At 36.6% G+C, this 27,187-nt stretch overlaps 1 protein-coding gene across 10 annotated transcripts in view; it reads right to left on the reverse strand.

The window, feature by feature from the left end:
* Positions 1 to 27,187, reverse strand: part of DIP2C (disco interacting protein 2 homolog C) — a 274,574-nt gene that overhangs the window by 43,729 nt on the left and 203,658 nt on the right. For all 10 annotated transcript variants that reach the window (XM_072412615.1, XM_072412618.1, XM_072412620.1 and 7 more), the window contains 6 exons: positions 22,006 to 22,145; positions 12,464 to 12,600; positions 9,175 to 9,383; positions 7,437 to 7,551; positions 6,096 to 6,297; positions 4,812 to 4,921 (listed from right to left, as the gene is read on the reverse strand). In XM_072412615.1, the coding sequence (XP_072268716.1) occupies positions 4,812 to 4,921; positions 6,096 to 6,297; positions 7,437 to 7,551; positions 9,175 to 9,383; positions 12,464 to 12,600; positions 22,006 to 22,145 (913 nt within the window). The remainder of the gene's footprint in view (positions 1 to 4,811; positions 4,922 to 6,095; positions 6,298 to 7,436; positions 7,552 to 9,174; positions 9,384 to 12,463; positions 12,601 to 22,005; positions 22,146 to 27,187) is intronic.

Here is a 27,187-nt window from a genome sequence, read left to right on the forward strand (position 1 = left end):
TAAGCTACTACCAAATACGCACCAATAAAATAACACACAAGCACGGGCACACACTATGTTGTATAATGGTAAAGAAGATGCTATGTTAAACACATTGTCAACCATTACATATGCAAAGTGTACAGGGTCATAACTTTGGCTGCCACTCGGCCCACCAGGCACAGGGACAGTGCCACGTGTTCTATATGTCCTTGTTTAACTAAAGCTTAGGCTGTTCACTTAGAAAATTGAATTATCACCCTGCAAGAAATAATTGTCTTAGCTAAGTGATTGGGGTGCCTTGATAAATGCCCGATGACCTAGGGAATAGTGACCCATCAAAAATAGGAGAAGCACTAGGGAAGTGCACTTACTGACTATAGCTCCGTACACATGTCAGATTGGCATCGGCCAATTATCGGGCGAAAATCTGCCGTGTGTACAGTTGGTGTCGTCCATCGTCCGGACGACCGACCTGCCGGATCCACGGACGATGGACGACAGCCGATCCTAATGAAATCGAAGGGGAGAGTGCGCAGCAGGGTGCCGCTCCGTCGCTCTCCCCCTCCCCTCTCCATAGAGCATGAACGGTGCTGTATGTACAGCACCATTCATGCATCGTGCAGTCCCTTGTCGTTGGAAAGGATCGTGAAAGATCCTTTCCAATGACAAAAATTGGCAGTGTGTACGCAGCTTTAGAAGGGAGATTAGGAAACAATTTTATTATTGTTTTCAGATTATGGATAACTGCAAATCTGTGTTAACTAGCAAAGCTTTAGACTTCAAAGACTGCATTTCTGGTCAATGTATGTTATTGATATTTTCTGAAATGTTCTAAAAAGCCTTCTGTCTCTTCCATAAGTGGTTCCATATGTTGTTGCATATTTTGCATTAAAAATGTCACTAAATATTACCTTTTTTCATCATATTTCTAACAGAGGCAGAACAAATGTGTTTATTCCAAAAATATTTCCAATGAAGACAAACAAAAGCTGCATCTGGGTATGACGGGTAAACAGAGGACTCTGCTCAGTGTAGCTGTGTTAAATGACAAATGCTGATACGGTAATGTGTGCTTGCTCAGTGATGCAAGTGTGCTTGGAAACAGCCTTTGTCTCTTCATTTTGTATCTTAATATGACTCACCCGGAGTGCTGCCAAAACAACAAGATCTGCAAGCACAAAACAGCCTCACTACTCCGAGTCTGACCTCCTCAGCTGTGAGGAGATGATTGAGGACCATGTGGAAAGCCATAAATTAGATCCTGTTGGTACATCTACCTTTCACAGAGGATTAAAGCATACTATGTCTTTGTGAGAGGCTTGTTTACAATTAGGCACTGTAAATGGTTATGTGTATGAGCTAGAAGTATAAAATCCCTACCCGACATCACTAAAACTTTAAATGCACTTTAGTACAAAATAAAAGCATGTGATTCCAAAAAGCCCAGTGGTGGACAATTTATTATGAGGTCTTTAAGTGAGACCTCTGACATCATCAAAGCTGGCTGCAGACATGCAACAGGTCATAGTCGGAGACAAAAGACAGTCCTAGGATGGAAGTACATTACTTAAGACTGCTTTACATCTTTGCAAATCAGAACTTCCACATTTTGCTGCCTACAGCCCTCTGTGTTTGTGCTGCACAGTAAGTACCAAAGAGTTTAATCGCTGGATATGCAGTTTAACTAGATGGTCTTCGCTAATGTACCAAATGTTTCAGCACAGGTAACAAAGCTAACACGGTCCCTATTTTATTTCAAGTGACAGTTGGTTTCAACTGAATCAGTTTTTTATTTTATTCCACAGCTTTTATGGCTTATCTAGGTGCTGTTTGGTGTATTGTTAGCAATGTTTTTGGTGCATCAAAAACAGCTAACATTTTATACATTACATAAAATGTAAACTTAATAACAAAACTGTATGTATAGAAAAAAAAAACGAAAAATATTGTTCCATAGATTTCTATTAACAGTATTGCAGCTAAAGATACAGAAGTTAAAATGCAATGAGCCTGATTTATTAAAGCTCTCCAAGACTAGAGAGGATACACTTTTATCAGTGAACCTAGGTGAAACAGCAAAGCTAAAATGGATCTGGTCCAAGATTGAAAACATTTGCTAACAAATAGCAAGTTCATTTTAAGAAATTTGTTCCAGGTTTGCTGGGTCACCCAGGTTCACTGATGAAATTGTATCTTCTCCAGCTTTGGAGAGCTTTAATAAATCAGGCCCAATATTTCAGTACAGATCAGCATTTTTGACACTAGAACAATTCAAGAAGAATGTTTTCAGAAACATAGATATATGTTAGAATAAGTATATAATTAGACTACTTATTAAGTCCAAAAAGTAAATAATAGAACAGGGAAAAAATGATTTAATGATTTATTTTGAGACTGGAGAAAGAATGAATACAGAATTTTACTCAGTGATGTCATATACCAATGTATCTAAACTATAGCCACTTCTTAATGTAGATAACATGAGTATAATCACCAATGTTCTGTACTGAATCATATTGAAATGTTTAGACTTGTATGACATAATCTCAGTTGGTGACAACAGCATGGTGTAAACAGGAAGATTATTTCACCAAAATCTGTATAGCGTCTTTCCAGTCTTTCTAGGTTCTGTCCTAGACTTAAACTGCTTTGTCTATTTAGTGTAATGCATAATTTCACATAAAAACTGTGATTACTAAATGTGATATTTAATTTATCTCAGCTTAGTAATGTAAATTTTTTTTATAATGAAGTTTAAAGGTGAAGTAATGATCTGGCATTCAATGGGAAATCTTTAGACATTAGCTAAAACAGATCTAAACCAAAGACAGTGATTTCCATTATGGAGAGATAACATTGAGACTGGTGACTACCTGTCTGCCTGCTTGCCATGCTGTCATGATTCATTGCTAATAAGTGTTGTAAATATATAATAACTATAATAAGTCACTAATCCAAAAGGTCCCATATGCAGAAAAGAATCACAATTTAATGCAGAAATGTTATGTATAATGTCTGTAAAGGATGATTTCAACTAAAAAACTCAATTTGGGTAGTGCATGCAAAACATAATAAAGTGCAAACTGCTCACTGTTATTTTTCATATTCATATCATAAGACTTTAGGAAGAACATATCTTTCACAAAATAATATAACATTTCTAATACAAATTAAAATGGGTCACAGATAGCTTTTATATGAACTATTGTGGATCTTGGTGTAAGCTAAGTTTAATGAGGCCTAGACTGACAAAAAGGCATTTCTAGCACTTGCTACATTTCTGGTGTTTTTGGAAAAACATTTGGGTCTGTAATCTGTAAATTTTCCTATTGTTGCCTTTATCTATGTCCAGGCAGGAAACAAAGAGAAATCTTTGCAGAAGAGACAATGACAAAATCTTATTTTAGGTATAGTTGTGAAAAGTTCAAACTTTCACCCTACTCAAAAAATAGCTTTTAACTTGTGCTAATAAAGTATTCACTGAGCTCTGCAATATACATGACAAATCAACAATACCCTGACAATACCCAGTGTTCTCTCCAGCTTGCACCACAGAATTTTTCAGTAACCACCCGGCTGATTTTGGGTGGTCACTGAAAAGTTGGGTCATGATACAGGTGCCATGGCTGCCCCCCTACAGCTTCTTCCCACTCAGCTTCAAAGAATTCTGGGGAGAATACTTAATACCTATAACATACCTATAAATATAAATGCTGAGCTCACCATACCCAGCAAATAAAGACTGCTAAGTGTTATGTGTCAAGGATCGCTTTTTAGCACCAGGCTGCCATGAGGGCAATAGATGGGTTTAACCCAGATAATGAGAAATGGAGAAGCACGCTGAACTGGTGACATCCGAAACACCATGACAAATTTATTTTCACTGCAGTCAGTACTAAGCTGCCATCCCACTCCAATTTAAAATTACTATTTGTTTCATGTGGATCAATATAAACACATTTATAAACAGGATAGGTCGCATAATAACCATGGGTCAGAACCAGCCAGCACATTCCTCCAGATCTAAATTACTGTGTCACTCTGCATTACTCTTCAAAGATGTAACATGATTATTTTCCTAATGCAAAAGCAATAAAATAACACGGAAATGACAACTCAGAGCAAGGAAAGCAAAGGATGATATAATATCCGTTTCCTTTTTTACCTCCATAATACAGATATGAACAGTGTTTTCTGAAGTCTAAGAAAACAAAATAAAACACCAGACATATATTTCCCACTTTTTCCAATGTCAGTACCCTGGGGTACCCAGAATGTCTAGGTGGTATAAAATGGCTTGCCTCCTAAGCCTCACTGGGTATCCAAAGTGGTTAAAGTGACAACTGGCCAGACGTGCAGACACATAGGACTGCCTGCTAATGCACTGATAATGAAAGATTAAATTATGCATATGGTATGGTATATGATATAGGATTCTAGTAGAAGATAGGAAGGTAGGATTTTCACTTTAGGTCTCTGTTTTCCTGAATTCAAGGTGCATAGAGGTGATCCTAAGGAACCTTAGGGTTGTGTTTTTCAGTAGGTTGCAGGCACTTATGGGATCCCCTGTGTGGGGAGGTGGAGGCAATGGAGGCAAAAAAAAGGTATGGCCCGGGGGGGACTAACCTTATCCATGATTTTCAAGACATCTTGTCCCTATTATGAGATGTTGATGTGGGTATATGTAGAAGCTCTGCCTTTGTAGTTTATTGTTACCAAAATGAAATAATCTATACATTATTGGCTCCTACAAGTTTCATCACTATTAGTAGTGAAATAAAATTTTAATAGATCTGCTAGTCTGTATGTTTCATTACAATTTTACTTACCTTCCTGGCCTGATCATTATCTTCTATCTGTCCCAAATCCCTTCCACTGGCTTGTGCAATTCTTTTACCAGAGACCAGGTTCCCCACCATCACAGAGGCAGGGCCAATTTCTGTAGGGCACAACACATTTTATATTATGGGAAGATAAGATGAGAATGTTAACAATGCAAATGCCACATTAACAACAAAATATTTCTGGTCTAAAACCCATTAAACAGATAACCTACATTTCATCAAGCAGTTTGTGTAGATTTGTATACTAATAAAATATCTTTGCTAATCGTGTTGATTACATGTAAGAAAACAGCAGAAATTGTTTTCTGATCTTAGTTTTTTAGGACTTGGGACTGAAGGATGCATCTTGATTGAACAAATGCACCTAAACCTCAAACAAAGGCTTAATGGAAACAATATAAACACATTTAGCGTGCAGTATACCAAAAAGCACTGATGCTTTTTGATATTAAAGAACTTTGATATCAGCCTACTACAACTAGTAGTCTGCAGAACACTCCAGCTGAGTCAGTGAGACACCCCAGCTTAACAGCTTAACAGTGTGAACTTCTCATAATGGCCACAATGTCTGGTAAGACAGAAGCTCAAGCACAGAAACTGTACAAAATCAATTGCACCAAGTCCTCAAGAGACATACAAATGTATTCAATGGTTTGTATGTAGATCATCTACCAAATTCTGGATTGTTTTTTATAATTCAAATTGCTCTATTCACATGTCAAGGTGATTGTAAAAGTAACTTTTAACTCCAAAACAACTCTCTAAAGTGGGAAATGATTAGCTTGTAGGACGGCTTTTATTGCAGAAGAGACTTCTTATGTCTCCTTTGCAATTAAAACTTCTGAACTTCCTGCTAGGACATCTCCAAATATTGTAGAATGAGGCATACATGCATTCTTCAGTTACTTGTTACCTGGGAAAGGGGGTCAAACTGCAGCTTACATCTCCAAATCCATGCATCAGCCTTCCAAACCTTTCTATCACTGCTGCATCTCAGAAGAGCTAGAGATTTTCCATTCCTTCCTGCATTTTGTGTATTCATCATGGCTAGAAAAGCTGATGATCACAGCGGTGTCTCAATAGGAATGTGAGAGGCGAGTTCAGAAACTACCTAGAAGTGTTGAAGCTTCCCAGCAATCACCACAGCGGGAAGGCTTGGGAGACTATCACAAAAATGTGTACTTCTAGGTTTTGCACTTGACCCCTGCAGGACGCTTTTAGCCTATCCTAGAATAAGCACATTGAGAGATCTTTAAACTCTAGTTTTACCTGGCTGCTTTTGTCTTGGTTTTGGAAGGTTCGTTACACACGTGTGAGGACACATGAGCACATTGCATGGATGGAGTGACCCCTCAAGAAACAGTTGCTTGGTCTCTGACAGGTGAATACCACCTAAAGGAGTTTTAGGGAGTGTGTTTGCTGGTACTAATGCTAAACAGTAAACTCCAACTTGATGGATGCTGTCAATGGCCTAGGAGAAATCAAGAGACTCAATTATGTATTGTCTGCACAAAAGCAAATAATAAAAATGCATTTTTCTCAGTAAACAATATGCTATTATTAACATGTTCTCCAATTAAGAATTCTTCAGCTGTACATGTGGTGTATGTGTATAAATATAGGAAAGTGTATATCTATTGCGCAACAGGCAAACAAAAGAAATAAGGGAAGTAATCTTTGGCCAGTTTGTTTTTCTCAACTTATATTATATAGAAAGGACCAAGTTCTACATACTTAAGAGAATATTTTGATCCCATTTAAAATATATATAAAGTCAAAACCTTTTGTTGTTTTGGACAGGATATGAAATGTTTAAAACCCTTGTCATAGTTTTTCTCTGCTGTGATTAGTCGGGGAGATTTCCTCTTACTACATTGCCTAGAGACAGAACAGAAAAGGAAAGAAAATCTTTCTGAAGTGAAATCGTCTTTTAGCCAGTTGTCATAGCAAGAAGTGTCCACACAGGAAGATTTTTCTCTACTACTTCTCTGGCGACAACTTAGATTATCCATCACTTTTAGTCTTGTCAGTAGCCACTGGGACAAATACAGAGGGTAAATCTCCAAAGTAGGGAAACACAATTTACTTGTGATTACATTTCGCAAAGTTCAAACTTTTATAGGATGTGCAGATCCTTTTTCTTAAGGTCACATAGAGATTAGTGTATTTATGGCAATTAAACCCTAAAGGGAGTTCTAACCCTCCTCTACTCTATTCACACTACTAAAGTATTTGACTTACACTTTAATCCAATACCTTAAGAAAAATATTTCATAGCAAAGGGTCATACAGTATTACTGCTAACAAACATTTGTGTGTCAGCAATTTTTTCAGTTTCTGATGTTATTTATTAGAATGTAGACTGCTATAAAAGCAATTCTCCAAAGTACCTTTGCATTTGAGGGGTTAGTATAGAATGATACATCATTTACGGTGTCTAACACATTTTCACCAGCATTGTATCTTATTGAATTTGGATTTGCTTTTTATGTGCTTAAAGAGGGGCTGCATACTTCCTGAAAACAATGAGTGTTTGATGTTATGACTTTTTGGGTACTTTTTTTTATTTTTATTACTTTGCAAAAACATTTTTCAGCTTTAGCACTCTACCTGTAAAACTCTGCTCATCCACTGAAAGCTGTCCTCCTCTGTAGAGTCAGGCCGCTGCTCTGCAACAATAACTATCCTCTCATCATGCAGGACATTCACAGAAAACACTGCTATCCTGCAAAAAAAAAAAATGTAACTTCAGAATAGAGTTGAACTTTAGGATAGAGATCCAAGTATATTGTAACAAGGTATATTGTAATCATCATTTTTGATTCTGTTGGTTTAATTAACAGAATAAAAGAAATGATATGCAAAATGCAGTCAGCCACAGCAACTGAAAAGAAATGAACTTTAAACTGATCCGGCTGTACTAAACAAATATCTAATTGGTGTCTAAAAATGTAATGTGTTGCTGCAAGTCCTCACTACTCTGTGTGTCAGTTTACTTAGAAAACCAGAAACCATTCCTCCATTTACTTTCCTCCATTTTCCTTACAAAGAAAGACTGCTGCACCCATAGCTATACTGCATAACTGCAGTAAAAAAGTCATCAGACCAGGGTTATGGTACAGAAATACCTCTTGTAAGTAAAAAAATAACTAATAAATTTATATTTTAACTGTCTTTTATATGACTTACATAAAATAGGATCAAACTTTATGCAGAAATCCACAGAATGACTAAGGGTTCACAAACCTTTATAAAAGAGGGTATAATTCCTACTGCCAAGTGCAACATGACACGCAACATTTTGTTGCAGCAAAATATGGAGTACATCAGGGCACTTCTATATGTGAGGTTTCAGACATTTTATGGTCACAGCACGTAGCAGGAACATGACAAACATTGGCTCGCATCAGTTTTTTCTGGTAATTATCGGCCCGGTTGAGCCTACAGCCGTGTGAGCTGTCAGCACCACTCATGAAATGTTATCATCTCTCCTCTCAGAAAAGCTGCAATTCAGTTTATGTCATGTTTGTATCAACAGGATAAAAGATACAGGGCATTATTAAATACCCAACGAAGCCCTGTCTGTGAAGACAGCACTGATCATTATCCCAAATAAACATACTTGGTTGATGTAAATATGTGACTTTGGAAACAATTATAAAAAGAAGAACACTTTATGTCCCTCAGTTTACTTGAATGATTTATAGGCACATCGTCTATACAGGGTTAGAAAGAACAGCTCCCAAACAATGTTGCTCCCAAAAATCTTGAAAGTTAGTGCTCTTGTCATTTTATAAGGGGGGATCTCAAAGATCTTTATTTTTTCCTCCACAGTTTCATGTAAAAGAAAATGAAACAGGATAAATTAAGTAAATAAAGGCAGACATATGTCCACCCATGGACATAAAAGTGTGTTAATGCAGGATTACCAGATGGACATAAAAGGGAAAATAGGAGGATTTACCTTCACCTCCTGTTGTGTAGAAATATGTAGAAATCTAAAGTGGGAGTTAATGACCCTCTTAAAACAGCTAACATCAAGCAGGTTTCCCAACTAAAAGATTTCTCCTTTTCCCCAAAAAAAAGAATTCCAACTCTTCTCAAAACTTAAAAAATGGCTTTACACAACCTAGCTAAATAAATCCGGTGTCAACAATTTGCATTCTTAGTTACTAAGGTCATTCTTAAAAACTTTCCATTAAAATATATTAAGTTAGCAAATGCAAATATGCCTTATTCTTCAAGTTGTTTATTTTCCAGCATCTGAAGGTTGTTCTCATAACTGATCGTAAGGTTCATAAACTCAGACTGAGAGCCATCTATTACAGTAAAACACTGATCTACCTACCTTCCTCTGTAGACAAACTTCATTGGCTCAACCGCTAAAGCCGTTGCTACTATGTCATCAGCATTGTGCCTTCGGCCACTCACAACCATTAGACCATCCATTTTCCCTACAATGAAGACCAGCCCAGCTGGTCCTATAAACCCAAGGAGACCGGTCCTGATGAATGGATATTCGCTAATTGGTGCCCCAGAGCTGGTCACTGGAAAAACCTACAAAAAAACAAAAAATAAGATAATTCAGCTGACGTTATTATTATATATTTCTTTTGTTTTTTTTTACAAACAAGATCAAACATCCTGGCCTATGTGAACAATCAAAAATCCAATGTAAATATATTGATCTTCAAAACAACCTGTTATAATATGTGCTTACTAAAAAATTTGATCTGCAAATTACTGTTTTAATTTGGCCATTAATGTGCCAGAGAATGTATATTGGCTTACCAGTTTGAGGTGTTATGAAGCAGTTGGTGGCATTCTTTCTTTCACATTTGTTTCATCAACATTTATAATATCAAATCAGCAATCTGGCTGGTGCAAAGGTAAAATTCATTTGACACCTGGCCTAATCTTACACTGCTGTCACTTCTAAATGTATGTATGTCAGCAAGATCAAATAATGCAATAGTTAACTGCCATAGCCCCAAAAACAACAAACAGTTCAAATACAAAACTGCCAATGCGTCTCACCAAGCCAATTATAGTGACTTAATTAAGGCTTCCGTTGTGATAAAAGCAGAGATCCCAGATGAATATGTCAGCAAACACACATTAACAATGTAAATCATTTTCAAGGTGCACCTGTAAGTCAGGTCCTCAGCTAACTGAAGGTAAAACAGATCTTATCAGATGTTTCATCTCTTCTTAAAAGTATTGCGACAAATTAATAGCTGACTTCTCTAGAAAATGTGATACAATCCTAATATTTATGATGACTTAGGAAAGAAACATATAAAAGTTTCAGAGTTTACATAAACTTTTTTTTTATACTTTTTAGTTCTATCAACCCCCCAACAGGGAGTTACAATCTGATACATAATAACAGAACACTTTAGGTTATTAGGATGTTATTAAGGAATATACAGTATGATTGACATGAGATGACCACAAATGTTATGAATTTTAATGAGTTCTTTAAAAGAGTTTTTTTTTCCTGGTACAGATGAAAAGTAGTAGAAATTATAAAACAATTTTGATTACTAGAAAAGACATGTAAAATTGGTCTGCTTGATATGAAAAATAATATTATAAATATATCTGTAGTTTGCACTACAATGGTTGTGTTTAATGGTCAGAAGGTAATAAAAATGCAATGCTTTCTTCATTATTTATCTTACAAAATAAGGTGCCTTACACATATTTTTGGTACTGTTTGCACTGCATGTATGAAAAAAATGAACCTCAAAATGATCTAAATATAATTTATATATACATATATGGTATATTTCACATTTATACATAATTGGTGAATGATGATTTTTATGAATATTCATAATGTGTGACATTTGGAGTTTTAGTTAACGTTTTACTGCAGTAGTTTTTTTAGGGGGAGAATAATATACTGTTTTCCCCTACTGTAAGACATCTGTGTACTTCTGATCTCCTCTAACCTGTTGCAGATCTTTTGGGCCTGATTTAATAAAGCTCCTCAAGACTGGGGAAAATGGCCTATCATGGGGGAAGCTGGGTTCCAGGAGCAGCTACCATGTTTGCTCAGGGCAGGCTTCATGGTGGCAAATGTGTAATGTGCCAGGACATTGTGTGTCACAAAAACTGCTTGTAGTCTACCCCAGGTACACATTTAACAGCATGTGAACAAATGAGTCTAACTGGGAGATAGGGACAGAGCACCATTAGTCTCAACAAGGACTATCATCGCAGGATCAACCGGTAATATTTTATAAAAAGCTTGGATTTAAATAGCTTTTAAAACTACATGGATATCTAGTGATTTAGTTTTTATGTTAGGTTTGGTGGCATGTATTGCTATAATGTGATTTATATAGGAATTACTATGATTTGACTCATAATTAGGCCAGTTATCAAAAGAATTTGTTTTTGTTCAAAGAATCAGAATTCGTGTTAGATTGTGATACATTCCAAGAGAACATTAACATTAAAAAACTGCACAGAGCTTGCAAATCCTCACAGGTTTTGTCTTGAAGTGCACTGCTAGAACATTCTCTTCAATTATTAAAATTCACTCCAGACAAACGCTTTTAATGGTGAGCGCTCAGCAGGCTGACAGCAGTCTGCTGCTGAATGGAGATGATACGACCTTCACTATTTAACATGCTGGGAGCAACACACCACCAATTCCTATAGCAGTGTGAGGGAATGTTTGCATGAAAAAAGAAATGTTATAAGTAATCTAAGGGGTGGTGAAAGAGGGGAGGTGAAAGAGGGGAGGTGAAAGAGGGGAGGTGAAAGATCAGGAATAAACCTTTAAGCATCTAGGCTGTGTTTATGAAGTTAAGCTGAATATATTCTGCCAGCCCCATCCTTAAAGCTGCAGTTTAATCAGCTTATATTTCTCTTATATTTCCCCTACCTGCTTCCTTCTTTCACCCTCATTAAATGATAAATAAATTATTAAAGCATTTTAGTTTTTATTACACATCCTTTTTTGGCTCATATGACATCATTACTAGGTCTTTCTGCTTCTTTGTGCAATGCAGGAAGAACATGGCTGGTGGGAGGGACCAGCAGGGTGTGTTACATAGCCTCCTGAAAACTGAAAGCTGTAGTAATGCATTAATAGCAAAAAGAGGTAAAATAAATGAAAGGGGCAACCCAGGAACAGAAAGCCTGGTAAGAAAGGGGCTAGACAATGAAGGATGTCCTCCACCCAGGAAATGAGTGGCTTGATGCAGTTTTTCTGCTAGAAGATTACAGTGTACAGTCAAATTAGAACAGGAGAGGAGACTGTACGATTAGGGATGAATGGAGGTTATCTTTTTCAGTAAATAGTTGCATTGGACCGATCTAACATGGCTAGGAGGAGGTTAGTAAAACTTTCTGCACCCTGTGCTGTGTAAGTTCTCCTCACTGTATTAACAATCATATTTACCTTTTTCATGGTAGGTTTCAATGAAAACAGTTGTTGATAGAAGAGTCCTATTTTTTTTAAATCCAGTAACACTGAGTCTTTTAGAGATGAATATTTTAGCCTTCATTAGATTGGAATTGATTTTTGTTTTGTATGTCATTTTGCTTTTTACTTTTAACCCAAATTAACAGCAAAAACTCTATTCTCACTATAAACAGAAGCGACAAGTTGTGTCACTCACCTCAAAAGTATTCTTGGTCATACCAGATAAACCATAATAGGATGTACCCGTAGCGAGTGCGCACACACAGAGTTCCCCTATCTCATCCGTCCGACACAGCTGCGGAATCCCATCAGGTTTCACCGAACACATAATAGCTGCAAAGAAAATATACGACACACTAATGGATCACAGCAAATTGTAACACGAACTTCATAAGAGCATAAAGAATTAAAGTGATGCAAAATAGCAGACAGGCATATTCAGGGATTATTTTTCTCCACTCCCCAAAAAATCCCATCAACCCCAATCATTCTAATATATATTTATAAATTTTGGAAAAAAAAGGGAAGAATGTCACTTCGATCTGGTTCCACTTCCACTGGATAAAAAACATGATGAATAACTCAAAATTGTAACCTGGACTGTTTTAAAGCAAATGTAATTTTTTTGATAATCAGTTTGATATAAATTGTCATATCAATGTGTGTTAGTTGAAAAAACAAAATAAAAACCTTGTTTCTATGTATAGATTTATTATATATGTATTCTTTATATTTGTATATGGGTGGGAGGAACTGTATTTGCTCAGGTTGTTTCCTATTCTCACAATGAAAACCTATGAGTCATCCAACTCATCAGGACAAGTGGTGCATTTCCATAGAGTTAATTCCGTGGCTGTATATGTGTTCCTGCAGTTTGTGAATTTTTTTCTGCAAGTGACCTTTAAGTCGCCACATGGGTAATTCTGCTAAAATACGTCCAATTTGTGTAACAATCAGCAGGGCATTCGTCGTCATGATTGACGCTGGATTACATCCTTGGACAATTTGATTGATGTGAATTTATTTCTGAGAATAGAAATAAAGATTATTTGTAAAAATTGGTAAAAATGTGTTTGTGGTTTTATTTCAATCATATTATGGCATCATTGTGTTTTGTTAAACCACATTTATTTAAGCCATTTTAGAAATTGGTAAGGGGTACTAAAAATCTTCTGTACTTATTACACTGGGTGGGGGGCACTTATGTGATCATTCCATTATTAAAGGTGGATTCCAACCTGTGATAAACCTACATAACCTTTTTAGGGGTGCCAGAGGGAGAGAAAGAGCCCGGTCCTCAATGTGACATCTGTTAATACGTAAAGCATGCATAAAGGGGGCACACATTTGCTGCTTCACCCCATGATTTTCTTATAAGAGTATTTCTGCCTTGTTCATAGAATTCAATGTATTTATTGTTGCAGTGGAAATTTGGAAATTATGTTAATCTCTTTTAAATCAAAGACGTAGGGAGAGCTGCCTCCCCATTTACATATTATGGTTTAGTTTTTTTTTCTACACCAAAAGGGTGAATATATGAGAAGATGAATGTTAGGGTTCACATATACAGTATGATAGTAGTTTAGGTAACTGTAGTCACTAATCTACCCAGCTGCTACAACCTGATTTACAAATCTCTGAATATGATAAAATAACAGAAAAGGAAGCTAGCAAAAGGCAAAAGTCACCAGGATATTTACTATATAGTAAACTGCAATAATAACTTAGAATATGCTTACTGGAAATATCTTATACTTTCCCTTTAATAAAATGACATCTACCCATTACCAACTGGCAACAAATTAAATAATAGAATGTTGGTAAAAAATGGTCAAATCTCAGCCCTCTGGTTGTCAAGTACACTTAAAGGATTACATAAACGAAGGGTGCTTTTATATTTTTGATGTTATATTTGATCTTTTAAAAGGAAAGTCAACACTTTTAGGTGGCATTTGTGCTGTCCTAATTCACTGTCCACACTGACAACAAGAGAAAAAAACAACTGAAATATTTAAAGCTCCACTACAAGCAGATATTAATATTATTATGATTATTATTATTATTATTATTATTAATAATAATAAACAGGATTTATATAGCACCAACATATTACAGCAGCGCTGTAAATTACCTATACAAATTAGTGAAGAAAAGTGTTTATTAATCAATTATCAACGTCTTTTTAGATTCAACTAGTATAGGCACCCGGTTTTCATGTTTGCTGCTTGGTATCAGCTTTTTGCAAATCCAATAGAGCAGAACTTAGGCAGAGCAGTAGGGCTAAGGTTAGGAATCAATCAAATTCATAGTATTCCATAGCAGGGGGACGACCTTATACATTTATTGCTGTTCCTTTTACTTTCCAGTCAGCATGTTGGAGGCAGAGAGAGGTTGATGATTGTAAGAGTGGAAGTGACGTCATTTTCCTGACTGTGTTGGTTCATGGGACTCTGAAACCCTAAAGTAAATTTTGCAAACTACTACACTAGCCCTGGATCTAAAAATTTAAAACATCCTAACACCCTAAGTCTTCTTAATTACTTTTAAGGTCTCCTTGTAAATAATTGTATTAAAGTGTTACCTTGTTTCTAGGTTACTTTTCTATGTTATGTACTTATCACTTCTGTATGTAAGTGGAGGGTGGCAATTTTTACTTTTACACATGCAAGTCCTGCTTAGCAGTGCTACACAATGGTTGTCCTTTCTGACAAAACACATTGACGATTTGGCTGAACTGAAAATATTATCCTCGTTGTATGCAAACCTTGCCAATGAACTTCTATTATTTCCATCCTTTTGGTTCATTAAATCTGGTATAGAAAGTGTTTTGTTATCTAATTTAGACAGTGTTCTGTAGTCATGATCTAAGGTGACAATGTTCCTTTATGGATACAGTACTGTGACTGTCCATTGTCACCATTGGACAGGAGTATGCTACTGAAAGGATCACATTGCAATAAATAAAGACAAAAGAATACAAAAGTTAATCAGTCACCATATCTAAGGACAGCTATGCAGCAATATACAATATGCATTCTTTGGTTTAGATACTCTTAAAAGCAGATTTAAACATGCATAACTTAAGTTCAAATCCTTCTGTGATGGAATATAAAGTCTTCTGCAACCACATCCCAGCTGTCACTTTAGTACCACAGAGCAGAAAGTAAAGGCAGACATCTAAATGGCTGCTATAAGCACCAGCGCCATTATTACTCTGCTCCCATTTTTATAAACACAATTGTTGTGAACCTATTATTCTCGAGCTGCTATTAGACTACAAATTATAGCAACCACCTGCAGCCAACAGGGCTGGAAAATATTGTCCAATCTGCTGTAAAGAACAAGCTTCAGACAATAAAATTTGTATGCTGGATAACTCTTCCTGCTGTAGAAAACTTTCAACTTTACAAAAGTTTCTAATTACAAAGACTGACAATGTTGACCAAATTTTCCCACTATAGCCAAATAATAAGTGACCTGTCACAGCTGACCACAGGAAGCCTTTTACCTTCCACATACAGAAAGTGTGGAAATTCTTTAGAATAACATTTGACAGAATTTCTCTATTTCATTCCTGTGCACCAAAAACCTAAGAAAATGGAATTATCATCTTAGAGACAATGGCTAAGAAGCATTCCTGCATTAGATCTGTATTTTTCAAAAGTAGAATTTAATAGAGAACTTGCACTAAGGAAGAAAGTAAAGATCTGTCAACTTATTTCAAAGAATCACTATGGGCTCTCCAACAATTTCCATGTTTTAGGAAATTGAATAGAAAGTAGTGTTTTCTAAATTTTAGATGTGTTTTTGTGATTTAAATAGATTTGCTCCCTAAAGTTTACAAATTATTTGGCAGAACGATGAATAAGGAATTTATTCAAAGTGGGGGCATTTAGTTTACCTCTCCGGTTATCTTGAATGGCACCTCCATGCAAATACACTTAAAAAAATGCCATTCTGTCAAATATAGTATAAGTAAATTTTTTCATGCATTGAGGCATTTAATGAATTGAGAATAGGCCCAAAATGTTAATCCTACGAACATTATCATAAAGACATTTATTCCAAGCTGTTTCAGGCTTCTTGATCATCGCCAGGGAAGTATTGGAAAACCTTCCATAAGGAAGGGCTTGGGGACCAACAAGACAGTATAACTAGATAGATTATGGTAAGGTGAACTAAAATGAACCAAAAGCTAAAAAAACTTAAACAAACAAATAAAACCTTCCTAAAACAGAACCTACCTGCATATTTTGTGAGTGTTTTTGGTTCATTTCAGCCCACCTCATCATACACTTACACATTACAATATAACCAAGAGAGTTATTACAAATACATTTGTGAAATATTACAGGCACAAAGAAAATTTTCTGAATATCTGATTAAAGAATTTACAGAAGTGAAGGCTCCTTATCGTTTTCCCCTTAAGGCATGGAGATGGCTACTATCCTGTGATATGACCGTGCCCACCCAATAACTAGGGGCCTGGGCCAACAGACCTTGGACTAGGTTGACTGCATAAATCTGCCATCAGTTGAGACAATTTTTAATATTATCCAGAATACATTCACAGGTGAATTTTACCTGCAGCAAGAAGGTTTTCCATTCACATGAACTTCTATGGGAATTCATGAACAAAAGCCCACAGTGTATATAACAGCCTGCAGTTGAGGCTACTGGATGTAATATAAAATGCATTACAGTTTGATTTTCCCATTCCCAGCATCAACATTACTTCTGTTGTTTCGAACTACAAATGTTCATGGACAGTTTTAAACTGTGATGTATTTTCCTGTTTCTTTTCTTTATTTAGAAAAAAAATGATAGACATAGTAAAAAAAACAGAAACTGTATAAAATAATTTAGTGATGCCAGTTACAAAGAACAAGACTAACTTATTCATAAAGCAATAATAACTCTACATACATAGTTTATGACTGTGGATAAAAAACAGAATTTGTTGACTTTTATCACGGCCGGAATTCGCTTGACTGACTGTTGTGTTTAAGCAGACTAAAAAGTTTACGGTCCTTCCAGAAAACAGTTCAACAGGGAATGGAACATTTACATTATTTAATGAATAGTGTAAAGCTTACATAAGGCTTTGTCTAAGAATGGCTGCACTCATGCATGAAGGAATGAGCCTTGATGCTAATGTGAATTCAGGCTAAACCGTCACTTACATTTCATGCTGGGCCATGGAAATCAGTACACCCTATGTTCATGTAATAGGTACGAAGAACTAGAGTGCAGTTCTGATCCTTAATTCCAAATATGTGTGGTCTCGCAGCCGGAACTCATGATGTCATTGGCTAGAAACAAAGAAGCCTACTCCCTATAGGCTCTTAACAGAACATATAACAGCTAATAACATCGGTTCTATATTATGTCATAGCCCATTAAAAAAGGATGAATGAGAAAAGACTAAGCCGTGCCCTGCCCCTACAACAAACCTGGCAAACACATACATATTTAAAGGAGCTTCATCTATGATTTTTGTTTCTGATATATTATATTATCAATAATAATATAAATAATATTTTTACCTGGTCACGACCACTATACAGTAGAAAACGGTTTATGCTACATAACAGAATTGAAAAAAAAAGCCAGCATTTTTTTTCATTCAGTTTATTCAGGTGAATTTTTACTGGTTTAAAGGCACTTTAGACAAGTGTGTGATTCCAAATTTGTGGCAACAGTGTATTAGAGAGCCTCTTTTTTCTGACATGACTGTGCCCCCCTGCCCTGTACAACTCTGATATTACATTTATTAACTACATTTGGGTTAAACTAAAACACCAATTGCAAGCCAGGTCTAGTGGATTGCCATCATTAGCTGTGCTCTCAATGCTCTTTTTTGTAGTATAGGAACAAATTCCAAAGAAACACTCGAAAAGCTTGTGGAAAGCCTTTCCAAAATATTAGCAGCTGCTATTGCTGCAAAGGATGGGTCAAGTATATGTTAATGCCCAAAGTTTTGCAATGGGATAGCCAAAAGCTTATACAGTGTGATGGTCAGGTGTCCATACTTTCCAGGTCATATAGTGTACACAGAACTTCCATGTCAAATGTAAAAGACTTAAGACTCATTTCTTATTTAAAGATAACACCAGCAGAAGCCATGAGTTGTATATGTTGTTTGACTATAGCCAACTGTGCATGTAATCACTGCAGTAATCAACTTGTGTAAATGCTTATATAATTTTAATTGTAACTGCTGGAACCTGCAAGCACCTTCCAGTGGCCGGTCTTATTCTGCAGTTAAATAAATTAACCAATTGAAACTAATTCACAAATCACCAGCAGGCTTTACAAAAATGTCTAAAGTTTCCCATTTACCTTTAAATGAAATCACATTCACAGTGAATAGAAAGAATCTCAAGAGGCTGAAGCCAGCCTTTCTCATACCTATCCAAAAGCACAAGCCACTGTGGGCATGGAAGGCACTAATCCACTAGCACCAGGTACTAGTCCCTACTCCTGAAGCTGTCCATTACTGGCAATGAGGACACAGGTGTGATCCATTTAGGATATACATAATCAAACCATGGCAGCTAAAATAACCCCAATCTAGCAGATTAACCACCTACATGGGGTCCTCCACCTGCTAAGGCCAAACCAGGGTGGGCTAATAAAAAGAACCGTGGGACAAATCAATAGGTGAATCCTAGAGCAAGGACAAAAAAGGAACAGGGGCATGGGGCGGACATAGTTAGGGTGAGTATAGGGGGTTAGTCAGCAGAGTTGACCAATAAGAAGGCTGCCATGAGGAAGGCCAGGAAAGAAAGATTAGAATCTGAGTTTTCAATAACCCGAACTCAATAATGTTTCAAAATATGCAAATGGGAACACCCGTTCACATACAAGCCAAATTGTTATAAGTGAAATTGGGAGAAGTATTCTAAATGTTTCAGCAATGGTCATGAAGGAACTTAAGAAATGCTTGTTGCCTGACATCACAACCTGAGATTACAAACCAGGGCTAGGACTGTGATAAACACAATGACAATATGTAATCTGGAAAGTTATGATTGCAACTTTTCTGGTGCAAGAATATCTCAAATGAAGTAAATGAAAAGAAACTAGATTTTGATTCAAAGCGCCTGTTGGAGTGGACAACATGAATTGTAAAAAATCAGCATTTATGCATATTCTATTTCAAATGATGGGTTCAATATGACTGTTGGTGAGTCTTAATGGGGCTTGCCTTTGAAATGTCAATGCAGTCAAATCTAGCAGGATGACTTCAGATGGGGTTTGGATCCAAGGAACTGGAAGTAAAGACAACACCTCCTTGAACAGGAAGATCACACCATACCATCTACTAAAGACTTCTCCAATCAGCCTGCCTGGTGTATTTATACCTGCTATCAGATGACCCCCAAAGGAGCCAGTGAACTTACCCCCAATGCAACAGTGACACCTATTGGAGAATAACAGGGGCACCTGTGAGTAGTGTATTTCCGGAACTGGGAGGACATCCAAATAAGGGGTGGATGCATGGGTCTAGCTGGATGTGGCCAGGGGTCCTGGAGATTTATAAGAAGGGATAACAGCCACAAATCGCACTCTTATATACATCCTATGCCTCTTAGACCTCTTACTCTTTCTTTTCTTCTGAAGCTAAGGTGCAGGGTACAGAGGATGGACTCTTTGCGTAATGTATCATTTTACTTTGTCTATGTGATCATTATTTAGCTTAATTGGAATAATTGTTGATTACTTGTTAATTCTTTTCTCTGTTAATAAATATCTTGTTATTTATGATTTGTGTGTTTTTCAAGAAAAGGGATAAGGGAAACAGGAAATTTTCCTTCAGCGCCATATTAAACTCAAATATCAGTTCTGGGCAAGGCTGTCCTTTAACAAGTAGATTCCAGTAAAAAGACAATGACTGCTGCAGTCTGGATACTTATCTTGCATGTGATTTCTTACTTAGAAAAGTGATCTCATTAGTGTGGGCTTCTCAAAATCAGAAGTGTGCTATGTTTATTTTTGTAGCTATATTTATTGTGTGTTTAAATTGCTAGTATATATACACACATGGAAAGACGGATAAACATAAACTCATTTATTTAATTGTACTTATCAAATGTCAGAAAATTTAAAACAACATTAGAAAAAACAATTCTGTTTTTGTCATTTGAAATTAGAAAAAGGAAAGTAAAGGAGAAGAAGCTGTACTCTTGCTGGCAGGGAATGATTTCTGAACAGAGAGCAGCTGCAAGCAATCTTGTGTGAAGGCATCTTTCACATGTTCCACTTTTCCTTCCTCAACAGAATGCCTTAAACAATGTGGTTAGCTCAGCTGTGCATTTTATCCCTCTGGCACACCCAGGTCTCTGGCCTTAGATGACCAGATAAAATATCACTACTCTTTTCCTGCAAATGTACCTTTACTTAAAGTGGACCTGAACACAAAGAATGAAGATCTTAATCTATTATGCACTGAACTGTTAAAAGTGTTGGTTGTGTCTAAGCTGCACCCTGAAAGATTTACCTATTGCATTGAAATCCTACATTGCTCTTACTTTGCTATTAGACTTGTAGATTTTCATCTACAGCACTTCTGCCTTCCTAGTCCCACAAGGTGTGGATAGAAATTTGGTGATGGCACCACTGTGCTACTTACAGTTCTTCTGACCCCTTTCTGGAGATTAGGAAAGAAGGGAGTGCTACCTAAGGACCCGCAGTGCAAGTAAATTTCTGCTTCTACCTTACTCTACCCTATATTCTATACTCTTCAACATTTCTACAGTCACATCTATATTTCAGTATTCTCCCAAGAATTTTTTTTATGCTGGGTTGGAAAACGCTGTAGGCAGCTGGTGGCATCTGTATTGTGACCTAACTTTCCAGGTAGTTGCTAAAAAAGTGCTGGGTGGTGCGCCCTGCTAAAAGAGGCTGGGGAGAACACTGATAAACTGTCTAATAAACATGCACTTTTACAACTCCATTTGGCCCATACTATGTAAAATGAATAGCGAGTAAAGTGCTGCTCTTGCTGACCTACCATAATTTTACTGTTTATTAAGGAGATGAAATATATCTATATATATATATATATATATATATATATATATATATATATATATTTAACATGTTGTTAACAACTTGTTAGGTTGCTACACAGTCAATTTCAACTCCATTTGGCCCATACTTTGTAAAATGAATAGCGAGTAAAGTGCTGCTCTTGCTGACCTACCATAATTTTACTGTTTATTAAGGAGATCAGACCATTATCAGACCATCAGCTCTACAACAGCTGCTCTGCTCTCTTCTGCTTTACAAAAATGGACCTGTTTTTTCCCTTTATCTATTCGATTGCTTATTTTTGATTAGTTGTTAGTGTATATGGTACTATGATATGGTGCTTATATATATAAATATGAGGAACTGCAGGACAAATCCATAGGTGAATTGGCTCACTACATGCCCTACAAGGAGCCCACTGTCAATGAACAGCAAAAGTGTCATTGGGTTAGTTCACTTTCCTTTGGGTACTATCCTGTTGATCCATTTACAAGGATACAGAAGGGCAGTTTTGGTAAAACAGAAGCAGGCTTGTGAGAATCTGAAATAATTTATGCCATAATTACTGCATTGTATATAATTGATATTTAGAGGTTTCTTGTTAACAAAATTATTTCACTTTTTTTCAAGATTTCAAAGAAAAATCCACATATTTCTGTAAATAAAATGACTGCAAATAAAAGTTAATGTTTATTTCCTCACCACCAGGCATCACTGTTCCAACATCCTGCACTGTGAGCACCGATAGTTTTTCTTCAGAATCCACTCGAATTACCCCATACGTGAGTCCCTGCATTGATAACACGCCCCTGCCTGGAGGCTGGTTGCTGTCATCAGTCGGCCTGCAAGGAAGAAAAACCGTGAAAATGTAAAAATACAGTGTATGATGTTGTGTTTTCAGGGTGTTCATCAGTCACCCCTGTAAATATGTCTATACAACAGAAATGCAGGGTAATAAATGTTTGTCCCTTTAGTCTCCAGGATATCCAAGACACAAGCTGTCTGTATACATTGCAATGTAATTGTACATTCTCTCCTGTACACTTATGAAATTATAAAATGTCATGGCATATCCAAACATTCTATCCAGACAGGAAGGCTCTAGCATTATATGCATTAATGTCCATGAGGCTTTTTATCAAAAGGCAAATGCAGAATCAATTATATGAAGAACACAGAAAGAAGGGATTTTTTTTGGCAACAACATATTTTGTATAAATATTTATGTTGTTGCCAAAAAAAACCTTCTTTCTGTGTTCTTCATATAATTGATTTTATCCAGGATTGGCAAATAGGCTCCGCCCCTTAGGGCCTATATACACATTTATTCCCACCTTTAATAATAAATAATTTAAATTTAAATAATTTAATAATACTTTAGTGGCAAATGCAGAATGCTTTAAGCTGAATTGCATTTGAATTTGAAATCATCCAGAGTTTATTGACAGGTGCATTTTACCTGTCGATGACCTTTTATGACTTTCATGAAACTCCTTTTAAGATGCATCAGCATACTTTAAGCTGCCTTTACATTTCCATAATTCTTTTTTAAAAGAAATCCTCCCAGGTAGGTTTAGCTCTTCTGAACAGTAACATGGATGAGCTTTACCCACCTAAAATCCATGTATTCTCAATAAACCAAGCCATATTCTTTGATTCACTAAGGAAAAGCTGGGAAAAGTTATCTGTTCAAATATAATGCCAAATTAGTGGAAACGTTAGTCCACATTTACCCTGTAGAAATGTTTTGATTCTTTTTGGCACTTAACCAGCAGACGGAGCAATCACTCTGCACCACCTTCAAGGAAAACATTAAATATGTTACCCACTAAACACTCGACCATTCCAAGGATTGATTAGCTATAAAAGTGGTGTCCTTTAAACCCCTGAAAATTTACAGTAATTAAATTTATGTATAAATATAAATTACTTAAGGCCTTCCTCACCTCTAATCCTATATGGGCTTGTGTCGAAGGGTTTCTAACGGCTGTAAGTCTACAGGAATAAAACCTCCATAAAGGAGGTCAAAAACAAAATAGAAGTAGCTTGAATGAACCGGTCAATTAATTCTGAATCTAAAAATATCAAACTGATGATATTCACATAGGCCCACAGCCCAGCAATGCAGGCCCTAAAGAGTCTTCACTCTTACATCCAGTATCACCACCTACAAATGTTGCAGCAACCAGGCAAAAGTTGTAACACTTCACCTCTCTTACCAAAAAAATCTAGAATAAATGTACAATTAGAGAGTTTATGCTAAATATAGTATAGGATTAGGATCCCATAGTAACTCTTATGTAAACAGACCTGTCACCCAGACACAATGGGCCTGATTTAATAAAGCTCTCCAAGCCTTGAGAGGATACGCTATAATCAGTGAAGCTGAGTTATACAGCAAACCTGGAATGGATCTGGTCCAACATTTGCTGAAATCAATTTCAGGTTTGCTGGATCACCCAGCTTCAAAGTAGAAAGTGTATCTTCTCCTGCCTTGGAGAGTTTTAATAAGTCAGGCCCTATATATCCATAATTTACTCTCATACTAACATAAACATGTATTGTAATATGTTATCACAAGAACACAATATATAGTTTTTGTGTTGCATTACCAATGAGCAAAGTGCCTAGTGTTTCATTATATATGAGAATACCAAATATATCTTCAACCAGCAAGACGATCGAATTCATTCAGTGAACTTCTGTATTGTTAATATAACTTCCAAAAATATTCAAATCGCTTGGATATAAAATGTTCCAGGACTAATAAAGAAGAAATAGAAAATCCCCTGAGGTGTCACAACAAAAAGACATCACCTTTTTTGCAGGGAAGAATACTTTTTCAAAAGCCTTTTCATCAATCCAGTTTTACATAAAAAAAGAATATTTTCTAGAAGGCATGAACTGCTAAATAAAAATTGGCCTACTAAGATATGAAGGTGCAAGGAAATGCCACAAAGAATGAAATTGCTGTTTTTACAATCTACCTTTGTATTATTAAATAGCAATTAATTATTGTTTTGGTTAAATATAGTAATGTTCCTGGAGAGAGTCAGTGCAATTGCTGTTTTTCTCTCTTGATCAAGAGAAAGGCTTTGTGAGAAATGTCATTCAAAGGTAAAGAAATCTATTATGAGGGAGCATGTAGGATGCCATAGCTGGTCTTTCCACAAATGCTAGTTGATGGCTTCTACAATGAACTAATTGCTGTACTACGTTTGGCTTCACTGACAAGAAATTGAAATTAATTGACTTTAAATTTCAAATATTTTCACTACTTTTCCCCATTTTGGGATATGTTATCATAGGTCCCTCTGACCCCCTTCCCACCAATGTTCATTGGCTTTTCAATAAATACAAAGGTTTCACCCTCTTTATTTTAACGTGAATTTACAGAAAAATCACATCCTTTAAAAAAAAAAGTCACTTAGAACATGTTCCCATATTTTTGCTGACAATACCATGTTGATGGGCTTTGCAATTCATTCACAAAGCCAGCAATGTAAAATCATGACATTGCAAAAATAAGCCTACTTTACACAAAGCTTACAAAAAAGATTTTCAAAGCAAAAGCAATGTTTCAAAAATCAGCTAATCATTCCCACACACCTTTGGCATGCACCTGACCTGCTGCATCCTCCAATTGGACTTCAATCATTAAAGACAAGGATAGCCCTTACATCATTATAAGAAGATAAACAGTGTCTATGGGCCAGGGTTTCTCAGCCAGGGTTCCTCTAGAAGTTGCTAGGGGTTCACTTTGGAACTCTCAGGTCAGTTTACCTGACACCAATGTTATTTTTAGGTATCTAAGAGTGGAATTCGTAACACTGACCACCATGCTAATATACTATGAGCAGTAGATATAGTAATTCAAGAAGGGGTTCCAAAAGACCAAAAAGTTATTTTAAAGTTTTCCCAATGTTAAAGGTCAAAAAAGGCTGGACTATGGAGATGTGGCTATTATTGAATTCCCATAAACTTGAAGAAGAAAGCAGTCTATCGACCATATGTTAGAAAAGTGGAATTAAATGCAACTAGGGGAAATATCCTAAAGCAGGGGTCCCCAAACCCCCAGATGACACCCGTCAGGCGGCTGGGCCGCGAGAACACGGAGACTCACTCAATGAAGGGCTACAGCAGCGTTCCCCAGTGGTCCGCAAGAAAATTTTGGTGGCCTGCCGGCCCCGACTGCTATAACCCCTAAGAATTCTATAGAGCTGGTAGATGGATCATCTGCTATCCATCCACGGTATCTGCTCCATAGAAACCTATGGGGCTTTACTGTGCACCCACCATCGAATGTAAACAAAGAGAAAGAGACACAGCCACTGGAATCTCAGTAAGTATGAACCTATTGGTGTGAGAGTTACTTTAAAGAAAGGGGAAGGGGCAAACAAAAAATATGGGTACGGTTATCCTTTAATATAATTATTTGAGCTGACCAGACTCTGCAGGGCATACTGTGATGATAAATGTCCAATCATAGGGTGGCCTTGCTATACTGCTCAACTTTAGTCTTAGGACAGGGCACACATAATTATTAATGTTTAGGAAAAAATTTCTAAACATTAGAAAATTTCATTTCACAGATGGAACATCGTCCCATCATCTATATTAACAATATGTTGTCATTGTCATTCCTGGTAATATACATATGATTTCACCCTAATGATTTTTGCATAGTGTAAAAAGCACATCCGGTGGGCTTGTTCTTGGTATCTATAGAAACTATTTTCGTTTATTTCATGTACACCACTGACTCCGTGAAGCAGCCAGCTCAGCCAGACAGAAATGTCACAGCGATTTTCAAGGATGAGATGAGACACCACTCCATCCGGCTTCACTCCGAGACGCAAATAGGAAGATAATGCAATTCAGATTGGGTTATGAATGACAATTACATGCAAAGCATATCAAGTTACTTAAAAAGACCAGGCAAATGTAGCAGGAAAAACATTCAGCATCTTTGTAGGTCTCTCGAGGTTGCGCTGTGTAATTCTCATCCACTGCGCCAGACGCTCCCCATTCAGAACTAATTATTTGCGTTCTTTTAACAGATCATGTGACACAAGTTCATTTAGAAAGTAAGACGATCTCTCTCAAAGCTTTTTCTAAAAAACCTGCAGTGATAAATCTCAATTAAAGGTAAAAGCAAGTGCCAGCTCTGAAATGGCACTGAGCTTGCAGAGTGAAGGCCTTCAGGCATAACAGGAAAAAAAGAATATGAAGACACAGGAGAGACAATCAGAAGCAATGATGTTTTCTGTAAATCCTGGTAAATATATAGCCTTATGGTTTATAATATATATACAGTATTAACCATGAAAATGGTCTTCAGGTGCATGCATGGCCACAGATATATATATATATATATATATAATTATTATTCCTAGCCAGTAAGCGCTAACATATTACACAGTTCTGTACAACGTGCATAGTCATATCACTAACTGTCCCACTAATGTCAATCTAATGTCCCTATAATAGGCATTTGTCATTACAGTTTAAGGTCAATTTTTTGGGGGGGGAACCCAACTAGATGACCCCATAGACCTAGGAAAGTGACAGGACCTTAGGAGCAAAGAGGATGCAAAGCCTTACAGCAATTTTTTGGATGCAAATTCTACAAGTTGGCTGCCTTGTGTTTGAAGAATAGAAATAGGCTATTGACTTTGATTGGATTTAAATAAGAAACATGACAGCGCAATGTGCCAACGTAGCAGGGTTCTGACTAACAGCATTGTCACCACTCAACAGCCATACCTAGCCCCAATCTGAAGCACTGCCTTACACAGTTGATGATGTCAGATAACCTTAGTTTAAATTGTGATGATCTGTAGGTGCCAAATAGACCCTTCCAATTAGACCAATTAGATTAGAA

Source organism: Pyxicephalus adspersus, chromosome 5 (genome assembly GCF_032062135.1).
Source record: "Pyxicephalus adspersus chromosome 5, UCB_Pads_2.0, whole genome shotgun sequence".
NCBI classification, from domain to species: domain Eukaryota; kingdom Metazoa; phylum Chordata; class Amphibia; order Anura; family Pyxicephalidae; genus Pyxicephalus; species Pyxicephalus adspersus.